The 25,648-nt window shown below is 43.1% G+C and overlaps 1 protein-coding gene across 1 annotated transcript; it reads right to left on the bottom strand.

The window, feature by feature from the left end:
* Nucleotides 1-5,866: 5,866 nt before the first annotated feature.
* On the bottom strand, nt 5,867-23,729 carry RIPK1 (receptor interacting serine/threonine kinase 1). Its single transcript, XM_054381800.1, has 11 exons — nt 23,578-23,729; nt 21,058-21,211; nt 19,630-19,767; nt 18,350-18,578; nt 16,612-16,761; nt 15,307-15,383; nt 12,982-13,072; nt 10,856-11,416; nt 9,008-9,079; nt 7,314-7,466; nt 5,867-6,175 (listed from the first exon to the last, which is right to left on the bottom strand). Exons 1-11 carry the CDS (start codon nt 23,727-23,729, stop codon nt 5,889-5,891), a joined length of 2,064 nt encoding a protein of 687 aa, XP_054237775.1. The 3' UTR covers nt 5,867-5,888.
* Between the last annotated feature and the right edge of the window lie 1,919 nt (nt 23,730-25,648).

The raw sequence follows: 25,648 nt of genomic DNA, 5'->3' as shown, positions 1-25,648 counted from the left end.
AATATCATAGAGTCATAAAATCATTTCAATTGGGAAAGACCTTTAAGATCATCAAGTCCAACCATTATCTAACTACCACATCTGGTGCTAAGCTGTGTTCCTCAGGACCACACCTCTTTTCAGCACCTCCAAGGAGGGGGAGTCAATTCCCTCCCTGGGGAGCCTGTTCCAATGTTTGAAAACCCTTTCAGTGAAAAATTTTCTTCTAGTATCCTCTGGTGCAACTTGAGGGTATTTGCTTTCAATCTATCACTTTTTACTAGGGAGAAGAGACCAACCCCCACCTAGGTCCAACCTCCTTTCAGGGAGTTGTAAAGAGGGAGAAGGTCTCCCCCAAGCCTCTTTTTCTGCAGACTATACAACCCCAGGTCCCTCAGCCACTCCTCACAAGACTCGTTCTCCAGACCTTTCACCAGCTTCGTTGGCCTTCTCTGGACCTGTCTCAGCACCTCAATGTCCTTGTACTGATGAATCCAGTACTCAAAGTGTTGCTTCTTTGGTGCCAAGTACAAAAATATTCTGAGCAAGCCAGACACAGCCTTACCCCTACACATGCTGACAAAGAGCTGAGAGCAACTGGGGCACTACTTCGAGTTCTCTTGTCCACTCCCAAAAATATTGTTATGACACAAAGCTGCATTTCATGGCAGCTTCTGACTGCTGCTGCCAGGAGGATTTTTCTCTGCTATCCACCCAGAGACCTGGAGGACATAAAACTGGTCAGTCACCTGAGATGAACTTTCACAGTCCCTGCAGCCAGGCTGTACTATCAGTGCTGTGTGGATATGTTCCTTGCGGAGCTGAAGAGCAGAGGAAAGGGTGATTCAAATGCCATTTTCTAGCCCACAAGTGTTTTTCCAAACGTCTTGTGAGGGACAGAACTGCATAACAGTGAGATCTTTCAATCTGCCTGTTATTAAGGTTTAAAATACTTTCCTTGTAGAATGTGAGAATTAATTGGGTCATTGCTTAAAATTAAGTTGAATTGAAATGTGTTTTGCTTTACCTAGCAGGAAGAACTGGATTCCCTGAAGCCACAAGTATTGAACTTACGTTGAACTTAGGCTTAGTTACGTGGAGGCCCCAAGGAAGCTGTTTGCTCTTTGCTATTTGAGCTCCCCAAAGAGACTTAGGTGTTGTTGAACTTCCACATTCAGATCAAAGATGTGAAAATGCTGATGTTTCAGTGGTTTGGTGTTGACCTTCCAAACAAGAAAGACTGAGTGGACATGGAATGTTTTTGAAGCTGTGGAGTGTGGAGGGTAGCAGCATGTTGTTGTAGCAGGAGTCCTGTTTAGCTGGAATATTAGTAAAGTTGAGACCAACCAGACTTAGACCACAAAGAAAAGGATGCTTTGTCATAAGCAGAAGAGCTGGTTGAAAAGGATCCCAGATACTTTACATCAAAGATCATTTCAGTCTGAGGAAGAAACAATCACAGGCACACATTTAAGAATTGTTTTATGTTACCTGTTTTTGTCTTATGGTAGCAAAGGGCAGTTGTCTGTCAGCTCAAGTAGTGTGTGTATGTTCATGAATAACTGCAAGATGAATCTGAAGTGCCCAAGTGCTAACATGTCAACGTGAGGTGGTCTCATCATTTCAAAGCTGAATTTGATCTTCATCTTGTAAACATGAGCAGTTGGTATAATTTTTGTTCAGTCAGAGAATTTCAGATTAAGAGACCTGAAACTGCTCTGGTATAAAAGCAGAAAGAGCTTCTGCCTTAGAGAGGCATTCAGAAGATGGTTCTTGGTATGTATATGGAAGAGATTGTATGAATCTCTTAGTGAACTCAGTGACCCAAACATCCCTTCTGGTGCTGCATTTAGTTCTCTTGCCTCGACATGTGTGGGGCATCCAGGAGCTGTGGTTTGTTGTTCAAAATCCGAGCAGTATTACTGGTTTGTTAAGGTGATTAGCCTGGATTTTTCTCTCAAATAGCTCTGATCAGGCATCTCTCTGAGCTCTGTAAGCTTTAATGCTCATTATCTGACCACATCTTAGTTCTAGCAGAAGTTGTGTGTGTACCAAAGAAAAGAGGAAGCTACTAAAGAGAAAGGAAGTGACCTACTTAAAGTGCAGGAGTGGGAGAGGGAAACCCAGTGTACATAGGTGTCTGGTCTCCTTCCTTTCACTCAGACAATGCATCCTCCAGCAAAAAGATAGCTTCAAGACTCTGCATCCTAGACCCAGTTCTGGTCCTTCCTCCCCCAGTCTTTCCACCCAGAGGCTGTGTTACAGGTAGAGTGCGAAAGCTGCAATTTTGTAGTGAGGAACAAATGGGGAGCATTCAGCTGGCTCCTGACGCTCCTTGCTATGCTAGGAGGGAAAAAGGGCATTCTGTGAGGAGCACGGTCCACACTCTGTAGAGACTGGGATAAGGAAGGTAGAAAAAATGCAGACAAGGCATTGGGGTCTAGGAGAGTACTCCTTCCCTGGTGCTGGTTAGCTCTGAGGTGGCCCTGCTTGTCCTGGATAATCCTTTCCACTTTGTTTCTCTGCAGCCCTTCATCACTATGTACAAGGCTAGGCGGGTTTCAGACTTGAAGATTCTTGTTCTGTTTTCCATGTGTCCCCCAAGGCTGAAAGGCAGCTTTCGTTTGTGGCAGTATAGGGATGGAAAATTCGTCAGAGAAAGGTCCCATTTTAGTTAAAACTGCTTGATCAGAGGCCAAGTTCTCAAGTGTTGCCTCTCCTTGGAAACTGGCCTCTGAGGAAAAGGAGCTCTGTGTCCCCGAAAAGGGGAAAAATTAGTGGTAAGAAAGTAACCAAAAAATTAAAATAAATTTAACCAAATCCCTCCCACCCCCTCAAAAAAAAAAAAAAAAAAAAAATTCCCACTCTTCCCAAATTACCCCCCCGTAAAAAATTCCCCATCCAAATTTACCCCCATACATTAACTCCCCAAAACATGGAAAAAAAATCAAAAAGCCCCAACACTCCCCCCAAAATAAACTCCAAAAACCCTCAACCAACTCCACCAATAAAAAACTGACAACATAACGAAAAAATAACATAAATTAAAACAAAGACATTAAGGGAGGAGAAAAAAGTACTGAAAAGTAATGTAATAGAAATGTAACAAAAAATTAACAAAATAATATAAATGCAACATAAATGTAATAAAAAGGTAAGTTTAACAGAAAGGTAACAAAAATGTAACAGAGTATCAGAAAGTAATTACAGAAAAGTAGTAAAAAATGTAGCAAAATGTAACAACAAGAAATGTAACTAAAAAATGTAACCAAAAAACCCCATGGTTAAATAGCAAAAAGCCAACACTCCCAAAATGAACACTCTCTACCCCTGCAAATTAACCAAAAAATGGCATTAAAAACCAAACAAAATTAACAACCTCCTCAAAATAAAGAAAACAAAATCCACTAAACCTTGCAATAAAAAAATAAATGAACCAACCGGTCCCCTAAAACACCCTGAAAATAACAAAATGATTAACAAAAAATTAACCAAGGGCATTTTTAAAAATAACAAAAATGAACCAATAAAAGAGACATGCAACAAGAAAACCCCACAGAAGAAGAGAAAAAGTCAACCAACCAAAAAATAACCAAAGCCCAAACCTCAAACAAATAAATACCAACCTCCTTCTCCCTGCAAAATAACCACCAAAAGAAACGTTAACCAAGAATAATTAACTAAACAACAAAAAACACACACCAGACCAAACCAAAATGGAGATGTTGTAACCCAAGTGCATGACTCAGCACTTGGCCTTGTTGAAGCTCCTCCTGTGGGCCTCAGTCCATCAATCCTGCTTGTCTAGATCCCTCTGTAAAGCCTTGCTACAGAGTCTAAAGCAGTATCAGCCTGTGATGGAATCACAGACTAGTTTGAGTTGGAAGTCACCTTTCAAGGTCATTCATGTCCAACCCCCCCTGTAGTCAGCAGGGAGATCTTCAACCAGAGCAGATTGCCCAGGGGGTCCCAAACAACCTGACCTGAAATGGTTTCAGGGATGGGTGTCTAGGGTTCAGCCGGGAGGAACACAGCCAGGATGGACAGCTGAATCAGCTAATGGGTATTTGATACCATGCTGACATCATGCCTACCATGTAAGGGAAGGGCTGGCTGGGCCAAAGGAGGATGGGACCTGGGCTTCAGACTGTAACCTGTGATGATTCCTGTTTCTGCTGTCTGCTCTCTGTTCTTCAGCTCCTGGACTTCTGGCTTTCCTTTTCTCTGGCTCTGCCTTGCTTGCTTGCCTTTTCTGTGCTCCCAACAAAATCCGGCACCTTTTCTGTCATTCCATTAACCTCTCCCTATCTCAACTAAGTGGGCTTTGTATTTTTCTTTGCTCCCAACCCTCCTTCCTATCCCTGTCGGGGGGATGTGTATGGGAGTTCCACTAGAGCAACCATGTTTTAACTGTGCTGCCAGCTGAGTCAAAACCATAACAATGGGGCATCTACCACCTCTCTGGGCAACCTGGGCCAGGGTTTCGTCCTCTCCAGTGTAAAAAACTTTCTTCCATATATCTAGTCTGAATTTTCTTCTTTTAGTTTCAAAACGTCCCCCTTTGTCCTGTCACAACAGACTCTGCTAAAAAGTTTGCCCCCATGTTTCTTATAAGCACCTTTAAGTAATGAAAGGCCACAACAAGGAAAATAAGGAAAGAAGAGTATCAGCTACATGCTTTTTAAGCCAAAAAATATTTTTTTTGCTTTTATTCACATCACTCTTCTGTTTAATTCCAGACAGCTGTATTTAGTAAACATTATTAAAAAGTTTAAAAAATAATATTAACCTGGAGCAATCTGGGACCATGCCAAGCCTATGGAAGTATTTGCACTAATGGCAAAATTTAAGATTTGATTTTGCTTTCTGTCCAGGTTTTTCAAGCAGTGGGTCAGTCTTTCACATGTGGTTCCTGATTAGCTGTGCTGAGATAACACACTTCTGTGCAGAACTGAAGAAAGGACCAACACAATTCAAGACAGAAACCAGAAATGCAGTATAGCATGTTCTCCTTGAGTCAATACTGGTGTGGCATTTTGGTGTTCTCTTTCTACAACATGTTCTTTTATCTTGTATATTTTGTGCCAATAATGTGCCCTCATGGCCAAGGCTAATGGTTTCCTGGAATGCATTCAGAAGACTGTGGCAAGCAGGTTGAGGGAGATGCCTTGTGAGGCCACATCTAGAGTACTGGGTCCAGATCTGGGCTCCACAATTGAAGAGAGACTGAGATGTACTGAAGACAGACCAGTGGAGGGTACAGAGTTGCTGAGGGAACTGGAGCATCTCTCTGATGAGGAAAAGGCTGAGCTCTTTAGCCTGGAGAAGAACAGAATAAGATAGAATCTTCTCAATGCTGATCAACAGCTAAAGGGTGGGGAACAAGAAGATCCAGCCAGACTCTTTTCAGTGATGCCCAGTGACGGGCAATGGGCACAAACTGGGCGCAAGGAGATTCTATCTGAACGTGAGGAAGGACTTCTTTGCTGTGAGGGTGTCAGAACCCTGGAGCAGGCTGCCCAGAGAGGTCTTTTCCAACCTTATTGATTCTGTGATTCTGTTATGGAGTCTCCTTCTCTGGTGAGATTCCAAACCTGCCTAGATGTTGTGATTCTGGGCAACCTGCTCTGGGTGACCCTGCTTTAGCAGCGGGGTTGACTAGATGATCTCCAGCAGTACTTTCCAACCCCTACCATACTGGGATTCTGTGCTCCTCTGCAAAACCAACTATCTTGACATAATCTTCTTAATTTACTGAAGGTACTCACTGAAAACCACTTGGCAGAAAAAATGCATTCCAAAAGGTCTGTGCAAAAAGGAAAGCTCCAGAAAGTCTGTTCAAAATTACTACTTGGTACTGGAAGGTCCTTGGGGAAAATGCTCTCACTTCACCCCACTTCTCAGTCAACTTATTCCTCATTGATTTCCATCAGACTCGTGAGGAGATCCAGTCTCTGGCAGCCAAAGAGGGCTTTGGCAAGCTTCCCGACCGTGGCGCCTTTGGAGCCCTCCCGCATGCCCCACTTGAGCAACATCTGGTACACTTTCTCTTTCAGTCCATCTCGCTCGTAGTCGTGATCAATTTCATCGATCTCGGGATCACAGAAGCCCAGTTTCCGGGCACAGTGCTTCCACTGCTTAGCCAGATTCTCCCTCACTAGATTCAGATGTTTCTCAGTCAGGACAGTGGTATTGTCTGCAGACAGAAAAAGAGGGTAAGGAAAGGGTGTTGCTTAATGTTCCTCTCCCTATCTCACTGTAATTATCTATTGTCCTCCCCCAGCTATTTATTGCTAATATCTGGGGACAGAGTTTTTGTGGTGGAGTCAGAAGTGGGTTTCACAGAGACGATGCCAGGCAAGAACCTCCCAGTCAGACATGTGTATCCGCAGGCCAGTTTCTGGACCTACTTTTTGAACCAAGGCTGTCATAGTTTATCACTTAAACATCTTCAACATAGAAAAGCTCCTTCCTAGAGCTATTATACAGCTGACTGAGGTCTATATGATATGTTATATCCTAGGACACTATTAATTCCTTACTTAGGAACATACAGTACTGACCAACAAAACCAAATTTCCGTATCTTCTCACAGACAACCAAATGTAGTGGTCATGGCCCCAAGCCTGTCAGTGTTCAAGAAGCATTTGCAAATGCTCTTAGAGATATGGTTTAACTTTTAGGTTTCTTGGTGCCTTTGAGGTGCTGGACTCAATCTTCATGGGTTCCTTCCAGCTCAGGAGAGTCTATGATTTAAGCTACAAGTCAGGTAAGAACCACCAATCCTGACCTTGTTTATACCAACTTGTGTGCTGTTATTCCTCTGGTTCTTGATGCACATACATCTATGCTCGCGTCTGGTGTCACGGCCTCGAGTTGCACCAGGGGAGTTTTAGGTTCAATATTAGAAGGAACTTCCTCACTTAAGAGGTTTTCAAACACTGGAACAGGCTCCCCAGGCAGGTGGGTGAATCACCACCTTGGAGGTGCTTAAAAGATAGAGATGTGGTGCTGAGAGACATGATTTAGCACCAGCCTTGGTAGAATTAGATAATGGTTGGACTCGATGATCTTAAAGGTCTTTTTTCAACCAAAACAATTCTGTGATTCTCTAATTCTACAGGACAAGCAAGGCTCATGGTATCACAGAAAAGGATTAGCACAAGCCTTCACTTGTTTTATATACTCAAGAATGTAGTAGAAAGGACCCAAAAAAAGTTATTTCTCAAATATCAGAGGGATAAAGCTCTGCACTTTCCTACAATCCAAACCAAATGACTCTCAGGCAAATACATGGGGAGAATAGGGTAAAAGTACAAAGATATTTCTTTTACCAAATACACCCAGTGCTTCATAATGCATGTATGGTACTTCTGTGGCAACAGGAGAAGTGCTGATGTGTTGGTTCTGCTCTTCAATCTTCATGTGATTGTAGGATCCAATCTGAATTCCAGAACTGTTGCTTATGTTGTACTTGATTGAGTCTTCTGTATGAAGGAATTGAATACAGTTTTAGGAACAGCAGGCTATGATCCAATATGCCAAGAAGTAACAAGTGGAGGAGGGAAGGAGGAAGAAGTTTCTGCTAATGTAGAAATGGCCACTTACTAACTGGGAGCACACTTTCATTATGCAGTGTGATATAAATGTACTGTAATGAAAGCCTTTCCTCTTCCGTTCTATGGCAGTGTCACAACCAAGGCTTCTATGGTGGTAGTAACTAGATGTTCCTTGTACTTTAGGAATATGTAGCAGCAACAGACTGGTTTTGCTGGCTAACAGCTTCAGCTGGTCAGTCTTTACTGGAAAGTACTCTTTGTTTAAATCTTAAAGCCTTACTCCTGCCTCTCAGCTTTACTTCTCATAGATACTTTCTGGAGAGAAGGAGGCTCAGGGGAGACCTTCTCTCTCTCTAAAAGGAAGCTGGTGCAAAGTGGGTGTTTGTCTTCTCAATTAGCAAGTGTTAGGATGAGAGGAAATGGCCTCAGGTTGCACCAGGAGAGGTTTAGGTTGGAGATAAGGAAAAATTCCTTCCCTGAGAGGGAAAAGGCTGCCCAGGAAAATGGTGGAGTCACCATCTCTGAAGGAGTTTAAAAGCTGTGTAGATGTGGTGTTGAGGTACATGTTTAGTGGTGATCTGGTAGTGCTGGGTTAATGGTTGGAGTTGATCTTAAAGATCTTTTCAACCCTAAACAATTATATGATTCTCTGACTCTAAAGACTATTATCAAGAAGACAGAAACCTGCTGTTCCAAGTTTTCCTTAACCAGAGTGGAAGCATAAACTACTTACAAACTGGACACATCTTGAAAAGGTTAATTAAAGAGTTCAGGGTGCCCCAAACCACACAACTTGAAAGGACCATATAATAACAACTCCTGAAGGACAGGATGGTATTCCTGGTGGAGATATATGCCCAGAGGAAGGCTGATCAGCACAAAGCTTTCAGCTAGAGATGTCTATTACAAATCCAGTGTGAGAAAGAACAAGTGTCCAAATGCATGTAGAGCTGGGTAGAGTCACAGCAATTTGGTGTTTTATGTAAACAGCTGACTGGTTTAGGTGTACAGGAGATCTTACAGTGCCTTCATAGCATCACTTCAGTTGGAAAAGACCTTTAAGATCATCGAGTCCAATCATCATCAAGCCTGATGCTAAACCATGTCTTTCAACACCACATCTATGTCTTTAAATACCTCCAGGGATGGAGACTCAACCACCTCCCTAGGAAGCCTGTTCCAGTTTGTGAATATTCTCAATTAAGAAATTTATTCTAATATCCAATCTTCCTTTGTTTAAAAGCTCTTTTGAATAAAAGATGGTGTCCTTGACCCATCAAATACATATTTAACAATGTGTACAGGTCCTGCTAGAGACAGGAATTAGTTTAGCATGCTGGTAATGTCAGCTCTGGTTAGAGGTATTGAGCAATAATATAAATGATTTCAAGGTCCTGAAGGTTTTTGCTTTACTGATGAGGATGCAATGCCTATTGGCTACAAGGACAGATGAAGGCTACAGCACTTACCTGTGTTCACCCTGGTTGCAGCAGAATAATATGGAAAAGTTCCCCTTGAGAATGAAATGGATTCCTTGTTACCTAAAATAAGAAGGGGGGGGAAAGTACTGAAAAATCATAGAATCATAGAATTGTCAGGGTTGGAAGGGACCTCAAGGATCATCTAGTTCAAGGGTAAGAATATGTTTAAATGAGATGGTTCAGCACCCTGTCAAGCTGGGCCTTGAAACTCTCTAATGTAGGGGAATTCACCACCTCCCTTGGGAGTTTATTCCAATGTTTTAATAGTTCAAATGATGATTTTTTTTTTTCCTAGCATCCACTCTGAATCTCCCCAGTAGCAACTTGTGCCCATTATCCCTTGTCTTTACCATGGGACTCTGTGAAAAGGGAGTCTCCCTCCTCATGATAGCTGCCCTGTATGTTGGAAAAGCCCTTTAATATCATCAAGTCCAACCATTAATTAATTACTTGTACATGGTTACGAGGTCTCTCCTAAGCCTTCTCTTCTCAAGGCTGAACAAACCCAGTTCTCTCTGCTTTCCTTCATATGACAGGTCTTCCAGTCCTCTGATCATTCCCATGGTTCTTCTCTGGACCCTTTCCAGCCTGTTTGCATTGTTCTTGCCTAGTGGGGACCAAAACTGTGCACAGTACTGAAGGTGCAGCCTGACCAGCACTGAGGCAAGTAGGGGAATGTCATCTTTATTCCTGCTTGTGATACCCTTAGTAGTGCAACTCAGCATCCTGTTGGCTTTCTTTGCCACTGCAGCACACCGCAGTTCCTAAAAGTCACATCTTACAGGTCTCTAGTTACCATTTATTTGTACTTCTTGCCAATACTCACTGTTCTCCTCCTTGTCTCTATACCTTTCTACTCCACAGCTCACTAGTAAATACTGAGAGATGCTCCCCACCAACACCACGCAAAGTTCTCTGGAGAAACCATTAATGAGCCTCAGCTCCTCGTTGGTTCCCTCTCAGCTTGCTTCAAGTCAAGCTGAAAACACCCATCTATTTTTGAAAATGCTACACATGTTGTTTCTGCACCAGCTGAACCTACAGCATGAATGTTAAGTTATCATAGAATTGTTTAGGCTGGAAAAGACTTTTAAGACATTGAGTCCAACCATTAACCCAGAACGAGCAGGTCACTGCTAAACCATGTCCCTCAGCACCACATCTAAATGGCCTCTAAATCCCTTCAGGGACAGGGACTCCACCATTTCCCTGAGCAGCCTGCTTCAAGGCTTGACAGCCTTTTTGGGGAAGAAATTTTTCATAATCTCCAACCTAAACCTCCCCTGGCACAACTTCTTGGCAACCTGGGCACAGGAATTAGGTTATTGAAGGTCCCAAGTTCTCCTTTGCTTTCCTACAATGACTGGTAGCAGCTCTTGGGTTTTTGTATCTTCTGTCTGCAATGACTTGGCTTGTAGCTGAAGAGTCAGACATTGGTCTTATGTTCCTCTATGATACTGATGCTTCATAAATGGTTCACTTGAAGTTAACAACCTGTAATCAGTGAAAGTAGAGCAACGAAGTCAACACTAGAGTGATTTGGTGACCCAAATTAACTTCAGGTAAACAAAGAGACTTTCATTAAATCAGTTTATCTTAGCACCCTTGAGCAACCTGGTCTAGAGGGAAGTGTTCCTGCCTATGGCAGGGAATTGGAACTAGATGATCTTTAAGGTCCCTTCTAACCCAGACCATTCTTTGATTCTATGTCACAGATCAGCTGTTAGCAATAAGCAGGTTGTTGCTACAGAAGCTACAACACTCTCTTGGCTGCTTCATTTTTAGAGAAAAAGTGTGCCTTCAGAACCACAGGTGCTGGGGAAGGAGCAATCTCACCTGTATCTGCATCTGCATTCTTTGGATACCAGTTTGAACTGGTCTGTGATGGCTGGTCTGGGGTGGATTCAGGCACAGGAGGTTTGGTTAGGCTGCAGGTGCTGGCTGAACCCAATCCATAGAGACTCTCAGTGTTTCCTGCTAGCAGACTGTTGGGGTTTGACCCATACAAAATGTCCACACCTCCCCGTTTTGGTTTTCTGTCTGACAGGGCTTGAAAATACAGATGAGTGTTTGACCCTGTTTTCTCAGCTCTTGGATACAGTTCACTCCACTGAGGAGCAGGAGATGACTTTGCAAATGGATCATGGGAAACTCTTCTCCTCCTTTCTACCTCTTTCATTTCAGGGGTGTACATGACAGGTGGAGCTGCTTTATCCATCCAGCTCCCAGACACGTGGTAGTTGAATTCACGCAGCAGTTTTCTTTCTAGGTTATCAGCAGGGATGAAAGAGGTCTCGCAGCTCTCCACAGGCTGGTTCTCAAGGGAAACAGGCAGCAGGGCATCGCTAACCTGACTGGTCATGGGCCCTGGGGAGCTGTGCAGAGAATTAGGCTGATCTGAAAGGAAGGAAGATTAAATAATTCCAAATGTAAGTGTATGTAACTTGTTGTGATGATACTAGAATCTATTAATCATCCTTAACATCATGGTAATATATAAAAGTTGAAATGACAATATTACATCATGCATGAATGCCTTCAGTGAGAAGTACAACAGATTTTTATCTAAGAGGATGATTTAAGCTATCAAGTGTCAAAATCTCATTTAGTCAAGCAGTGTCATAACTCACAGCATGGTCTACTTAGATTTTTTTTTTTTTATCTCTATCAATGATCTGGACAAGGGGATTGAGGGCATCCTTAGGCACTTTGCAGATGACACTAAGTTGGGATTCAGTGCTGATCTGCTTGAGGGTAGAAGGCTCTACAGAGGGACCTGGATTGATGGGCTGAGGGCAGTGGAATGAGGTTCCACAAGGCCAAGTGCCAGGTTCTGCACTTGAGTCACAACAACCACATGAATGCTCCAAGCTGGGGGAAGAGTGTCTGGAAACCTTATGGTGGAAAAGGACCTATAGGTGTTGGTTAACAGCAGCTGAATATGAGCCAGCAGTGTACCCAGGTGGCCAACAAGGCCAACAGCAAGCATCCTGGTCTGTGTCAGCAACAGTGTGGCCATCAGGACCAGGGAAGTGATTGTCCCCCTGTGCTGGACAGTGGTGAGGCCACACCTTGAATATTGTATTCAGTTTTGGGGCCCTCACTACAAGAAAGACATTGAGGCGGTCCAGAGAAGGGCAATGAAGCTGGTGAAGGGTCTGGAGAACAGGTCTGGTGAGGAATGGCTGAGGAACTGGGATTATTTAGTCTGGAGAAAAGGAGGCTGAGGGGAGACCACCTCACTCTCTGCAATTCCCTGACAGAAGGCTGGACTAAGGTGGAGGTCAGTCTCTTCTAAAGAACAGGTGATAGGACAAGAGGAAATAGCCTCATGTTGCACCAGGGGGAAGTTTAGATTGGAAATCAGGAACAATTTCTTCCCCAAAAGGCTGCCCAGGGAAGAAGTGGAGGCCCCATCCTTGGTGGGATTTAAAAGATGTGTCAATGTGGTGCTAAGGAACATGGTTTAGTGGTGACATGGCAGTGCTTCATTAATGATTCAACTTAATGATCTGAAAGGTCTTTTTCAGTTATAATTATGTCCTGGTTGTATTCAGAGCACTCACAAGGAAGGCTGGAGCAGAAAAAAGGAAAGTCATCGTGAAATGAAAGCCTATAGACCAAGCAGCTGGCACGACTCAAAGTATGGAAAGAAGGATCAAGTAAGAAAAGTAATTATCAAAAGGAGCACTGCAAAATTTAATGTTAAACCTTCAAGCATGGGAGAGGAAAGCAGTGGAGTGCAAAATGAGATGGGTTCAGAGTGAAGACTGTGGAAAACTTGAAGCAGTATGTGTGACTTTCGGGAGCAAACTTAATCTTCTCAGTGCTTAGAGTTCTCTCTTATGTGCTGAACCACTGAGTCTCTTCATAACCCCTTAATGGTAAGATGACTTACTTTGTACATGGACACAGCTTCAGCTCTAGCAGAAGACACAAAATATGATGGACTAGTGACTCACCTACTTGACCATTACTGGCATCCTCTGCAGTAGCATCGATCTGAAGGGACTGCATCCTGTCCAGCACGTCATTTGGCTCAGGCCATATTTTCTGCACGCAAGAAAAAACAAATGATCAAAATCTTGACCAAAGGAAGTACCTGTAGCAGAGGAAGCAGCACAGCTTCACCATGAAGTGATCCTGTCAATGATAGAATCATAGAATGCTAGGCGTTGGAAGGGACCACCCGTTGTTTTGCTACAGATGAGTGACATTTTCTCATCAATGAAGAGAGTAAGGGCTGCAAGGCAACTGCAGTGTATAACACTCTAAGTTGTCCATAGATGGGACTCCAGAGAGAGTGGGTCTGGATTGTCCGTTTTGTGCTTGGTAGCTAGATTTTCCATGAGAAGATGTTGCTGAGGTGAAGACAGCGAACGTGCATCCTGCTTGTGGATCTTTATTTACTAAGTACATCCAGCAACAGGGAAGAAGTGAGGAAGCAGATTTACATTCAGCTGTGGCCATGCTGAATTTCAGATCTTCAGAGATACAGTACAATTTCCTTTCTTTAAACCCTCACCCTTACGTCACTTGCATGAAGGCAAAAATCCATTCCTGGTCTATACCTTTGCTGTTCCCATTATTCAGACTTTACTGGAATTAAAAAAACTTTTTAATCAGGAAAAATTATTTCTTGGTTTCCATGCTGGTACTTCTTACTTGTGAAATAATTTCTAAATGTAGAGGGTTAGTTTTAATTAAACCCAAGAATTACTTTCACAGATTCCCTTACATTAGAGAGTTTCAAGGCTCAGCTTCACAGGGTGCTGGGCCATCTCATTTAAACTATATTCTTACCCTGAAAGGTTGGACTAGATGATCCTTGAGGTCCCTTCCACTCTGGTACTCTATGAATCTATGAATCTATAAAACTCTTTTATTTTTTAGTGCTTCATAAACATCACATTCTCCAGCCAGAAGCTTTCATTTCCACAACTGGAGACTTGGTAGTCAGAGGAAGTATTTTAAAGATGACTGTAAATGAGTGGTTTCACAAAGGAAGTTGGTTTTCTTAGTTAAAGTCACTGTTTATCCGTACTTCTGAGCCTCGCTTCACTGAAACCCCAAATGCCTTGAGCTCTCAGCAATAGTTGTCACTAGTACTGAAATAAATAGATAAAATCTGTGATAAAAGGATTCCATCATCAGCCCCTTGTTCAACAAGTTCTTGTTCTCTTATTTTCACTCAGGAAATCATTCTTTCTATCATAATCTATAAACCTACAGCCAGAAAAGTGCACTAGGAAAAGCATCTTGTTTTTGAACTTTCCTTGTTACTGCTGCAGAGCAGCTTCCTGCTCTCATGCAGGTTGGGACTCATCAGGCAGAGCTTGGACACAGGACAAAAATCACCAAGAATTTACAGAGTTCTTTATCTTCAAAATCAGATTCTGCCACTTTTGAATTCCATCAAGGCAGAAGGAACCTCTGGAAAAGATGTAATCCAACCCTCCTGCTAAAGCAGGATCACCCACAGCAGGTTGCCTGGGATCACAATGTCCACGTGGGTCTGGAATCTCTCCAGAGAACGAGACTCCACCACCTCTCTGGGAAGCCTCCTCCAGGGCTCTGGCACCCTCACAGGAAAGAAGATTTTCCTCCTGTTCACATAGAACCTTCTGGCTTCCAGTTTGTACCCATTGCCCCTTGTCCTGTCTCTGGCCACCACTGAAAAAAGTCTGGCCCCATCCTCTTGACCTCTACCCTTTAGCTTTGAATAAGCATTGAGAAGATCCCAGATCTCTAGCAATAACGTTTCGTTTCAAGAATGAGAGGTAATGGATATATGAGAACCTCTCACAAAATATTTTCATAGAATCAGACTGTCTCTCAGGTCAGAATTTTCCCTGGGAGACCACAAGTCCACCTCCTGCTCCTGAACTCTGGGGTAAGAGTTAGTAGCTCAGAGCTTTGTGCAATTGGGTTTTGAAAGCCTCCAGGTAAATGAGCCAGAATCATTTAGGCTGGAAAAGACTTTCATGATCATGAAGTGCAACCATTATCTAACTCTACCAAGTCCAGTGTTAAACCACATCCCTCAGCAGCACCTACATGACTTTTAATACTCCTCCAGGCATGGGGGTTCAAACACTTCCCTGGACAGCCTCTTCCAGTACATGTGCTGCTCTTCCCTCACTCACAAGTCCAACCATTTTATCACAGAAGAAAACCAGGTCAGCCAAGCAGGATCAGCCTCAAAGTAGCAGAATCCGGCCAGGACTGGGGTTGGGGAGAGGGGATGCAGGGAGCTGTCACTTTAAAATGCTTAGAAAATGACTCACTTTTAACTCCTTCAGATCATCTTCAATATTTTGTCCTAGATTTTGATAGTAAAATGGCTTGTATCTTTGACTGATTTCTGCAAAGAGGAAAGAACTAAGTGAGGGTGGTTTCCACTGATTTAGACTGTTAATAAGGACTGAATAAAGACTTGCATGAAGTTAGAAACAGGGAAATATATAAATACATCTGGAATCTATTACCATGACTCATTTAGCCTTAATACAGTAACACAAACAGGATGATTTCTAGGGATTTTCATTGCTGTATTGATTTTAGGGATGAAAGCTCTCTATGATCTGCAGAGGGGGTTGGACTAGAGGACCTTTCAACCCAGACCATTCTATGATTCTATGATCTATGGCTGTCAGCACCTTTCCTTGACTGGCTAAAAGACAGTTTGCCTCATTTTAAGAAGTAAGATATATCCAGTTTGATAACTGACTATCCCATCTCTGCTAAAGCTGGAATTACTGAAATCATCATTAGCACAGTAAATAACAGCATTTTGCATGGGTAAAATCCAGATCAAGCTTAAAATTAATCCAGCAGCAGCAGATTTGGTGGGTTAAATATGGAAGTAGTAGCTGGGTTTCTCCTGGCATACAAATTTTCTTTGACTAGTTTAGCGTGTGCCTGTTGTTCGCTGTTGGTGAGCTTGTCTAAATCCAAACCTATATTTCCTGTTACATGTAGGGCTGTCTGTTGGGTTTTGTTTTTTTGTGGTTTTGGGTGTGGTGGGGATTTTTTTTGTGGGGGGTTGGGTTTGGGATTTTTTTGGCACTACTCATTGAGGAAAGAGGAGAGAAAGAATTTCAACTTATCTGCTGAGTGCTCTTAGTCTTCTATCCAGAGCATTCAGTCAAGACTTTTACTGCCTGAAAGGTTTTGGGATCTGACCATCAAAAGGATGATTAAAGGCTGTTGCATTACTTGTGGAAGGTGAAACTGGGCCAGCTTTTGAAGCTAGCTTCAAGAGGGTATTTTTTCAGTCAGATACAAGATATTCCCTGTTCCTTGTTGTTACCTTTTATGTGAGTTACAGCAGGAAGATGATACTGTGCTGAAAACAAATTATCAGCAGGTATAAACTGTCATGGCTCCATCCACTCACTAGTATTCCCTGAACCTGTAAACATTGGACCAGATCCCATTTTCAATCAGGGTACAGGGAGCCCACTTTACTGGGCATGTGAGTTGATACTTGTTTTCAAAGCCAAAACATGATATTTTAAGATGAAAACACTCAAGCTTGTTTTGCTGCATTACAAACTACTGTCACAGAGAGCCCCACAGTGACACGTTACCTGCAAAGGTTGGCCGCTTCTCTGGCTCTTGCTCCCAGCATTGCTTCATTAAGTCAATAATTTCCTCTGGACATTTATCAGTGATCTCCTTCATGTCTGGTCTGTTTCCATTCATGATGCCAAAGCAAATATGAGCTTCGTTTATGCCATCTGGAAAATAAACTTTCTTATCAGGTCCTGCTCATGGGTTTTACTGTCAGTCTGTAGATAAAAGAAATAGCCAAGCAGCATCTTGTTTGTGCATAGCTGAAATAAGATCTCAAAGAAAAGTGACTAATTTCCAGCTACAAAACTCTCACTTCAGTGACTCTGAATCCACTTCCACAAGTCAGAGAGTTATTTTGAGATGAACAGATTTACTTTTATATATACGTAAGACATGTCCAGTATGAGAAGAATTTTAGAATCATAGAATGCATTGGGTTGGAAAGGACACTTAAAGGTCATCTTGTCCAAACCCCCTGCAGTGAGAAGAGACATCTTTCACTGGATCAGGCTGCTCAGGGCCATGTCAAGTTTGACCTTGAATGTCTCCAGGGATGGGCCTCCACCATATCTCTGGGCAACCCATTCCAGTATCTCACTACCCTCACTGCGAACAACTTCCTCCTTATGCCTAATTTAAATCTACCCTGCTTCAAAAAAGCATTGCCCCTTGTCCTGTTGCTACAAGTCCTTCTAAACAGTCCTTCCCCAGCCTGCCTCTAAGTCCCCTTCAGATATTGAAATGTAGCTACAAGGTCTCCGTGGAACCTTCTCTTCTCCAGGCTGACCAACCTCAACTCTCTCATCTTGTCTTCACAGGAGAGCTGTTCCAGCCCTCTGATCATCTTCATGGACCTCCTTTGGACCCACTTCAGCAGGTCTACATCCTTCTGGTGTTGAGGACTCCATAGCTGGACACAGAACTCCAGGTAAGATCTCACCAGAGCAGAGTGGCAGAATCACCTCTCTTGACCTGTTGGTCACGCTTCTTTTGATGCAGCCCAGGATGTCTTTTGCCTTCTGGGCTGCAAGTGCTCCTTGCTGGCTCATGTCTGGCTTCTCGCTCACCAGTAGCCCAAGTTTTTTTCTGCAGGGCTGCTCTCGAGCACATCATCTCCCAGCCTATGTTGATAATAATGATTGCTCCATAGGTGCAGGACCTTGCACTTCACCTTATCAAACCTCATGAGATTCTCCTGAACCCACTTCTCTATCCTCTATAGGTTAGAATAAGGGTGTCAGATCCTGCTCTCTAGAAGCTGAATCTCATTTTGCTCTGCACTGGGTACAAATAAAGTGGCCAGAGGGAGAACATATACTCATCAAAAATTCCATTCCATGTGTGTCTGGAATTCCCTAGCCTGCTCTCCTTGCTCTGCATGAGCACAGTACTGCATGTGGAGAAACAAGTAACTGGCTTTGTGATCCTTCCTGGTAAAAACAAAGCCAACCTGTATCTGGTCTTAGGAAAGAGTGGACATCAAAGTCTCCATTTTCACCTGTCTACTGTTTATCTTACCCTCTGCCACTGAGCACTGATGTCAATAGATGGGGCTCATGCCTGCATTTTGATTTGGATGTTCTCATCCATGCTTAGAAGTCAGGAGTGATGCCACTAGTGCCTCTTAACGGTGCCTAACAGGTGTTGTTTTCAAGCACAGGGAATTTAATTGACTACTCTTAAATTTCTAACTTCAAATGCTTAACCTCTGTAACTTAATTTTGTGACAAAGACCTTCTGGAGTTAACTTACATTCGTATGGCTCCTTGTTAGCAAAAATTGCCCAGATCACTATGCCAAAGCTATAAACATCAGACTTCTCCACAGGTTTGACATTAAGACAGCGCAAATGCTCGGGAGCCATATAGAAAAGAGTCCCAGCATTGTTCTGGCACATGCTCCTGATCTGCTTCTGTCTGACAGTCTCTTCTTGGGTCAGCCGGCTCCAATTCTTGAAGGAGGCAACTCCAAGATCTGCAATCTGAAGAGTGAGACACATCAGAGCTAGTGCTATGGCGAGGAGAAGTATGTCATGTAGCACTCAGTTTTATAATGAACAGCTGGTAATAATAGATCTAAAAATGCCACTATGAGAAAGGAAAACAAATTTCTGGTCATTTTATGGCATTTTTATTCCTAAATAAACTGTCTGGGGATGATTAGGTTGAACCTTCATTATTAACATAACCCCACTTGGAACAACTGCACAAGAGGAAGTAAGTTTGGGTTTGATCATATTGACAGTTACGTTTGAGATCTGCTTGCACGGGTTGTGGCAGAACAGAAGATCCATATGAGAAGAACTCAAGATTCAAACCCAGAAGTAATGAGATGGGCAGATATCCCCCCTCCCTCACTGCTCTTTCCATTTAGACTCCATTTAACACAACTTCCTTATATCTTCCTACAGCTAAAATGATGTGATGTGTGTGGCAAAGAGATATGAAAAAGGAGTGGAAAGAGTTAAAGCAGAGATACCTGGGTACTGTGTGCTTGACAAGGTGACCTTACTGAAACCTAATGGCTGGTGGTGAAGAAAGTAACAGGCTTATAAACCATTCTTTGAAGTAGTCTCCTGTTGCTTTTTTTTTTTTTTTTTTTGGTAGCTGCTGGCTGCCATTTAGAAGTGATGACTAAGGGAAAAAAGAGGCACACAAAAGAGGAAGAGATGAGAGACAAAAGAAGGAAAGGAATAAAAAGGAAGAGGTAAAGGCAGGAGGACAAAAGACATGATCTGTAAGACATCCTGTTTTGCTTCAATCTTTGCTTTTTTCTTTCTAGCTGTTTCGTTATTTCTCGTTCATTAATTCTCAACAATATTTACAATTATTTTTAATACCCTTAGTGATTTTTTTTTCCACTGCAAATCTCAGGCCACCATCCTTCAGTGTCCTACTACTAACAGTTTGTCAGTGATAGCTCACTAGACAACAAAGGAGTTCATCTACCACTGGGCAATACTAACCAATGCAGCTCAACTGGGTTCCTCAACCCTAAGCACAAGCTATCCTCATTGACATTCTAAGAAGTACCTTAATGTGGAAGTCTGTGTCCACAAGAATGTTTTCTGGTTTCAGGTCTTTGTGTACGAAGCCTTGCTCGTGCAGATAAAGCATTCCTTCTGTGATCTCCAGCACAAAACGCCCCTTCACTGACAAAGGCAGGCAGAGCTACGGCAAAGAAGAAGAAATACCATCTGTTCAAAAAATGCTTACAACCAGCAAATTAAAAAGCAGTCTTTTAGAAAAATTTTCTCAGTCCCAAGAGTATAAAATCATAAAGGCTGGAAGACACCGTTAAGATCATCAAGTCCAACCACTGCCAGGTCACAACTAAACCATGACCCTCAGCACCACATATACATGCTTTTTAAATCCCTCCAGGGACGGGGACTCCACTGCCCTGAGCAGCCTGTTCCAGGGTTTGGTAATCAAAGAATGGTAAGGGTTGGAAGGGACCTCTGGAGATCACCTAGTCCAAAACTCCAGCCAAAGCAGGATCACCTAGGGCAGGCTGCACAGGAATGCATCCAAGCAGGTTTTGAAAATCTCTAGAGAAGGAGACTCCACAACCTCTCTGGGCAGCCTGTTCTTAGTGCTCCATTACCTTCACCTTAAACAAGTGTCTCCTTGTGTTGAGCTGAAACCTCCTGTGTTCTACCTTGCACCTGTTGTTGTTCCTTGTCCTATCACTGGGCATCACTGAAAACAGACTGGCACCTTCATCGTGACACCCAATCCTCAGATATTTATAGACATTGGTAAGATCCCCTTTCAGCTTCCCTACTCGAGACTAAACAGCCCCAGGTCTCTCAGTCTTTATTCAGAGGAGAGACATTTAAGTCCTGCAGTCATCCTCGTAGATCTTTCCTTTTGGGAAACAAATTTTTCCTAATATCCAACCTAAACCTCCATTGGTGCAACTTCAGGCCATTTCCTCTCATCCTACCACTTTCATGGAGTTGTAGAGAGTTGAGGAGGTCTCCCCTCAGCCTCCTTTTCTCCAGGTTAAACAACCCCAGTTGCTTCAGCTGCTCCTTACTGTATCTGTTCTCCAGACCCTTCACCCACTTTGCTGCCCTTCTCTAAACATGGAGTACCTCTGCTCAGGCCATAGTCAAAAAGAACTAAGATCTTTCCTGGATCTACATCTTTGCTAAAGTAATTCTAGTCACTCCATATTTACAAATGCTTTCTTCTGTAGCAAACCCTCCACATCTCTCTACAAACACTCCTATAACTTTGAATCTGCAATTGTTGTCTGGTCCTCTAATACCCAGCGAAGTCATAGTTGTCCTCTGCTGTCTCTAGAGAAACCAGGTTGCCACTGGCTCTTTAATACTGAAAAGAGAACGAGAAACTAAAGACTCCGTTCTCTAGAGGTGGCACTAATGTCCTGTGCCTTTCAAGCATCTTATCAACCCTAAGAAATATCAAGGCATGAAGCAAGTCACCGCTCACTTTCTGTAGCACTTTCATCATGTTTCCCCGGCTCACATACTCCATCACAAGTGAGTAGTTTCCATCTTCCAAAATAATACCTAGTAGCTTGACCACACGATCGTGCTGCAGTTTGCGCATAATCCTGCCTTCTTCCAGGAGGGAATCGTTGTATCTGTAAACCAGAAATGACACTGAACTTAGGTGTGTCAGGGTCAATAGAACAGAGTGAGGAAAATGGTGTCGACTCATAATGAAGAACATGGCCAAAAATGTCAACATCCCTAGAGCCACTGCAAGATGAACCATACTTTCAGGCGGTTTAGAACTCATGACAGGTTATGGTCTCTCAGTCTCAGATGCCTGGCACAGAGACTGGCTGCTCAGCCCAATTTCCAGGCCTGCTTTTCAGAAAGCGCACAAGCACTTCAGGACAGGGCAAGGCTGATAGACCCTTTGGACAAGGAGGATGAAGGCACATTCCACTCCTTCTGGTCTAGGAAACTCTACAGCTCTCTTTCCCAAAGGTTCACATTCAAAATGAATTTATCACAAGGGATCCATCCACATACTGGATGGTTATAACATTTGTGGCAGTTCAGGCTGGCTGCCCCCTGCCACTGCCGCATGAGATACACCTCTGGTGTCCTGGGTGCCCACCCACAGGGGTGGACACAGGAAACGACGTATTTCTACCCATAAATCCTGCGCCCTGTAAGGCCATCTGCAAAGTCATTCTCTTCCTCTTTCTTCCCTCTCTGCTCCCACGGGAGATGTCCTCTCTTATCGGGTAATGCCGGGGGAGTATCCTCAAGGCCTCTTAGGCCTGTCTAGGCCTAATGCCAGGAGGAGAATGGAGGGGGGGGCAGTCTCAGACCTGGCCAGCCTGAGACTTGCCTAGCAGCAGGAGGGGGAAGAAAGAGCCCTGGGGGGTTTGGGTTTACCCTCAGGTGGGAAGAAGGGAAGGATTGGGAAGCCTTTGGGAATTCTGTGAGGGGTTCTGTACGCTTTGGGATACTCTTTGTCACTATGCTTTGTAGTTTGTAGTTTTTTTTGTAGCTTCACCAATTGCTTTTCCATTTAAACTTTCCATCACTCTCCAATCCGTTTGTGTGAGTCTCATTCTTTTGTCCCTTTCGGGGCAAGAGACGATCTGTCTGGCCCCAAACCAGCACAACATTTAATAATGATTACTGGTTTAGGATGAATTAAAACCTAACAAGCAATAGGACAAGAGGAAAGAGCCTCAAGTTGTACCAAGGGAGGTTTAGGTTGGACGCTAGGAATTATTTCTTCCCCAAAAGGGTTGTCAGTCCTTGGCACAGGCTGTCTAGGGATGTGGTGGAGTACCCATCCCTGGGTGATTCAATTGCCCTGTAGATGTAATGCTGAGGGTCCTGTGGTGCTGGTTTAGTGGCAGTACTGGGTAAATGGTTGGGCTCAATCATCTTAAAGGTCTCTTCCAAGCAAAATGACTCCATCATTCTTTACCTGGGCTTCAGGCATGGTCACAGGTAATACAACTGGGAGCTCATCAAGGTTATTAAAGCATGGTACCCATAAATAGTCTTCTCTTTACTATTGCTCCTGTTCTAGTCATCAAGCAAAAGGCTGTAAGAAAATCTTGAGACTATGCTGCCAGCTGGTGCTTTCCTACCCTGTGACTTAATAGGAAACTGCTCTCTCCCTCTGTCTTCCTCTAGCACTAGAGAAGAAAGTGGCTGTTTTGTTTGTAGTAGGCTCAGCTGTAAATTTGTTTTAAGATTTTTGGTACATGACTTAGGAGCCTCTGTAGTGAGAAAGTAAAAACACAACCCCAAAATGAAACCAGGCAGACTTGTCCATGTTGTGTTTACCCAAAGCTGTCAGTGAAGTTTGTGAGCTACTAGAAGCTCCTAATTCACTTCCTACTGGCAAAAGAAATGCTCAGTTAATGTATTTATTATAATCCAAACTAGAAGAGCTCAAACTGGGGTTTTGTCTCTCTCTAGTGGATGACTCATGGGAAAGTTTTTGGACTGTTACAGCTGTGAGATAGCAGAGCTGTACTGTGCCCTGAATCCACTGAAATCAACAGCTAATTCCAGTGGGCTTGACTCAACCTGCTTTTTCTCAAGGGAGTGAGGGTATTATACACATGGGGTTGGAGTCCTCCTGATAGCTCCATGGTTTCACTTCTAGTGGACATCTACAGCTGGACAATTGTGTTTGAAATTGATCTGCAAGCCTGAAAATACCATGTGCCCCCTGAACTCCTGCATTTCCTTAACTCCATAAGTGTCTCCTTGATGCCTGACAACTCACAGTAGCGCTCACCTTGCAACAGGAAACAGGAACTGCACTGGAACAGTGAGTTAGAACTAAAAAGAAAATCTCTAGCACAGGTGATACCCTTGTCCTGTTTTCCCCACATACAGTATCTCCAGAATCCAAAAATCTTCAATTATTATACTTTATTTAGACATACTTCCATTGGGTTTGGAGGATTCCTTAGACTAAATGAAATATTAAAGAAAAACAGAACTCAGATCTGTGACTTACTCAGTGCGCGTGGGTCCTGTGTACACTGTTTTTAATACCACATATCCGTGTTTCTTGTGGAAGCACAAAGAGATTGTCCCAAATCCTCCAGCATCAAGTTGTTTTCTTTCAAGCAAATCCTGGGTGTTCATGTGGATATCTTCCAACGACATGTTGGCAGTGTTTGGGGCTTGGTAATTAAACCTGAGTACCTTGGTGCTCCTGGACCAAAAAAGAGTAAAAAGAAGTGTCATTATAAAGCATTTAGCTGTTCTACTAAATAAGAATCTCTTTAAGGAGTGGGACACAAGCATACGCTCTCATGAACCTGATGAGCAAAGGGCTTCAGTTTGAGACCAAAGATGCAGTGGTTCTCACACATCATGATGATTTAGACCTAAAGATCATGATTTATCTTTTTAACCTGTTACGGTTATATGAAGTAGATGTAGAACCATTTCTTTACCTGAGGATCTCAAAGTGCTGTTAATAAACAGTTTAATCCAAATAATACGCAGCAGATTGGTACTATCCCTACACTTATGTGAAGAAACCTGAAACCCAGAAAAATCAAGGGCCAGGGTCCCAAAGGCAGATGGTACCTGATGATTCTGACAAGCAACAAACAACCATAAAGGTTTCTCTGGAGGGTGAAACAAAGAACTCAGCTTCTGTGGGATACTGATTTTCACAGCGTCTGAATTGAATGAGAGAAGTGCCAGGAAGGACTGTGGTGGTGGGGTTCTAAAGTAATTTCACTTCCATACCTCCAAAGAAGAGGAACAAAGAAATTGTGAAGGTTTGCAGCATGTCCTAAGTGCACCACGAGAAAAAGAGAGTTTGTGGGAGCCTATGAGGCTCTGGGGAGACCTTCTGGCAGCTTTCAAGTATTTGAAGGAGGCCTACAGAACAGTTGGAGAGGGACTTTTTAAAAAAGCATGTAGTGACAGGATGAGGGGCAATGGCTTCAAACTGGGAGAAGCTCCATTTAGATTAGACATTACGAGGAAATTTTTCCCTATGAGGATGGTGAAGCATGGGAACAGGTTGTTTGGAGAAGTTGTGGAGGCTCCAAGCCTGGAAGTGTTCAATCTCGATGAAGCCTTAAAGAGCCTGGTCCAGTAGCAGATGTCCCCAACCATGGCGGGGGGTCGGAACTAGATGAACTTTAAGGTCACTTCCAACTAAAATTATTTCATGATTCTATGAAATGGAGAGATAAGTAAAGTCTAGTGGAGGCCCAAATGATTTTAAGCCTTTGATAAAGCTGTGGTGCTCTCTTGCTTAATATATCTCTCAGGAAATAAAAAACCTTAAAAGAAGCCTGGAGACACAGTAGGTACCTCTGGCACATGCCAGCAAGCACAAATGCAAGCCATGATCTCTGGTTTTCGCCTTACTGAACTTTACCTTAAGCTGCTTCCAAGAGATAAGGAAAGGGTTTGCTGAAAAAAAGGACAAAATCCAAGAGGCTGTTTGGTTTCCATTCGTCTCAGGTGACTACAATAGAGATCTGGGAGAAAGGCACTGTTTCAAGGTGCCACTATCAGCAACAGCAGATTATCTCATTTGGGTAATTAAGAGCTCTAAATAGCATGGCAAAGGGATTTCCAAATTTTCTAGACCAACAAGGGGCTACTGATTCCTGTAAACTACCAGGCACTTGCATCATCAAACTCCTAATAGACAAAATTAATTCACATGGTTCTGAGCACCAGCTACAGCCTCTTTATCTGTAGGAGAGACAAAGCAAGAACAACAACAGCTTCCTCTTCCAAGGGTATATATCCGCTCTAGGCTGCTATCATACATACAGGAAACAATTGTTTTGCTGGTGAGTTTGCCTGCATTATGAGTACAGGACTGAGGATATGGCTGCATCCCTCCAGTGAAAATGTAAGTTCTGCTCTGTTTAAGAGCAGATAAGAGGAGGATGGTGTATTTTGGTTGTTGGTTTTAAATTCATTTGCAGTTAATCACATAGCAGAATAACAAATAACTTCTAGCAGTGCCAGGGATACTCACTGCTGCTCTCAAAGCTGAGCTGTTGATTCCCTGGAAGCTTCTAGTGCTAGTTCTCTAGCTTGCTTGG

This window comes from Indicator indicator, chromosome 6 (assembly GCF_027791375.1).
Source record: "Indicator indicator isolate 239-I01 chromosome 6, UM_Iind_1.1, whole genome shotgun sequence".
NCBI classification, from domain to species: domain Eukaryota; kingdom Metazoa; phylum Chordata; class Aves; order Piciformes; family Indicatoridae; genus Indicator; species Indicator indicator.
Note: the sequence above shows the minus strand (reverse complement) of the source record. Positions and strands in the feature narration are given on the sequence as shown.

Excerpts from the sequence above, each read along its gene's own strand:
- RIPK1 (XM_054381800.1), bottom strand. The coding sequence starts at position 23,729 with ATGTCGTTGGAAGATATCCACATGAACACCCAGGATTTGCTTGAAAGA. Across the intron at positions 18,579-19,629 it reads ACACAGACTTCCACATTAAG|ATTGCAGATCTTGGAGTTGC; the intron begins GTACTTCTTAGA and ends CTCACTCTTCAG. Across the intron at positions 11,417-12,981 it reads TGCCAGTAATGGTCAAGTAG|ATCAGCCTAATTCTCTGCAC; the intron begins GTGAGTCACTAG and ends CCTTCCTTTCAG.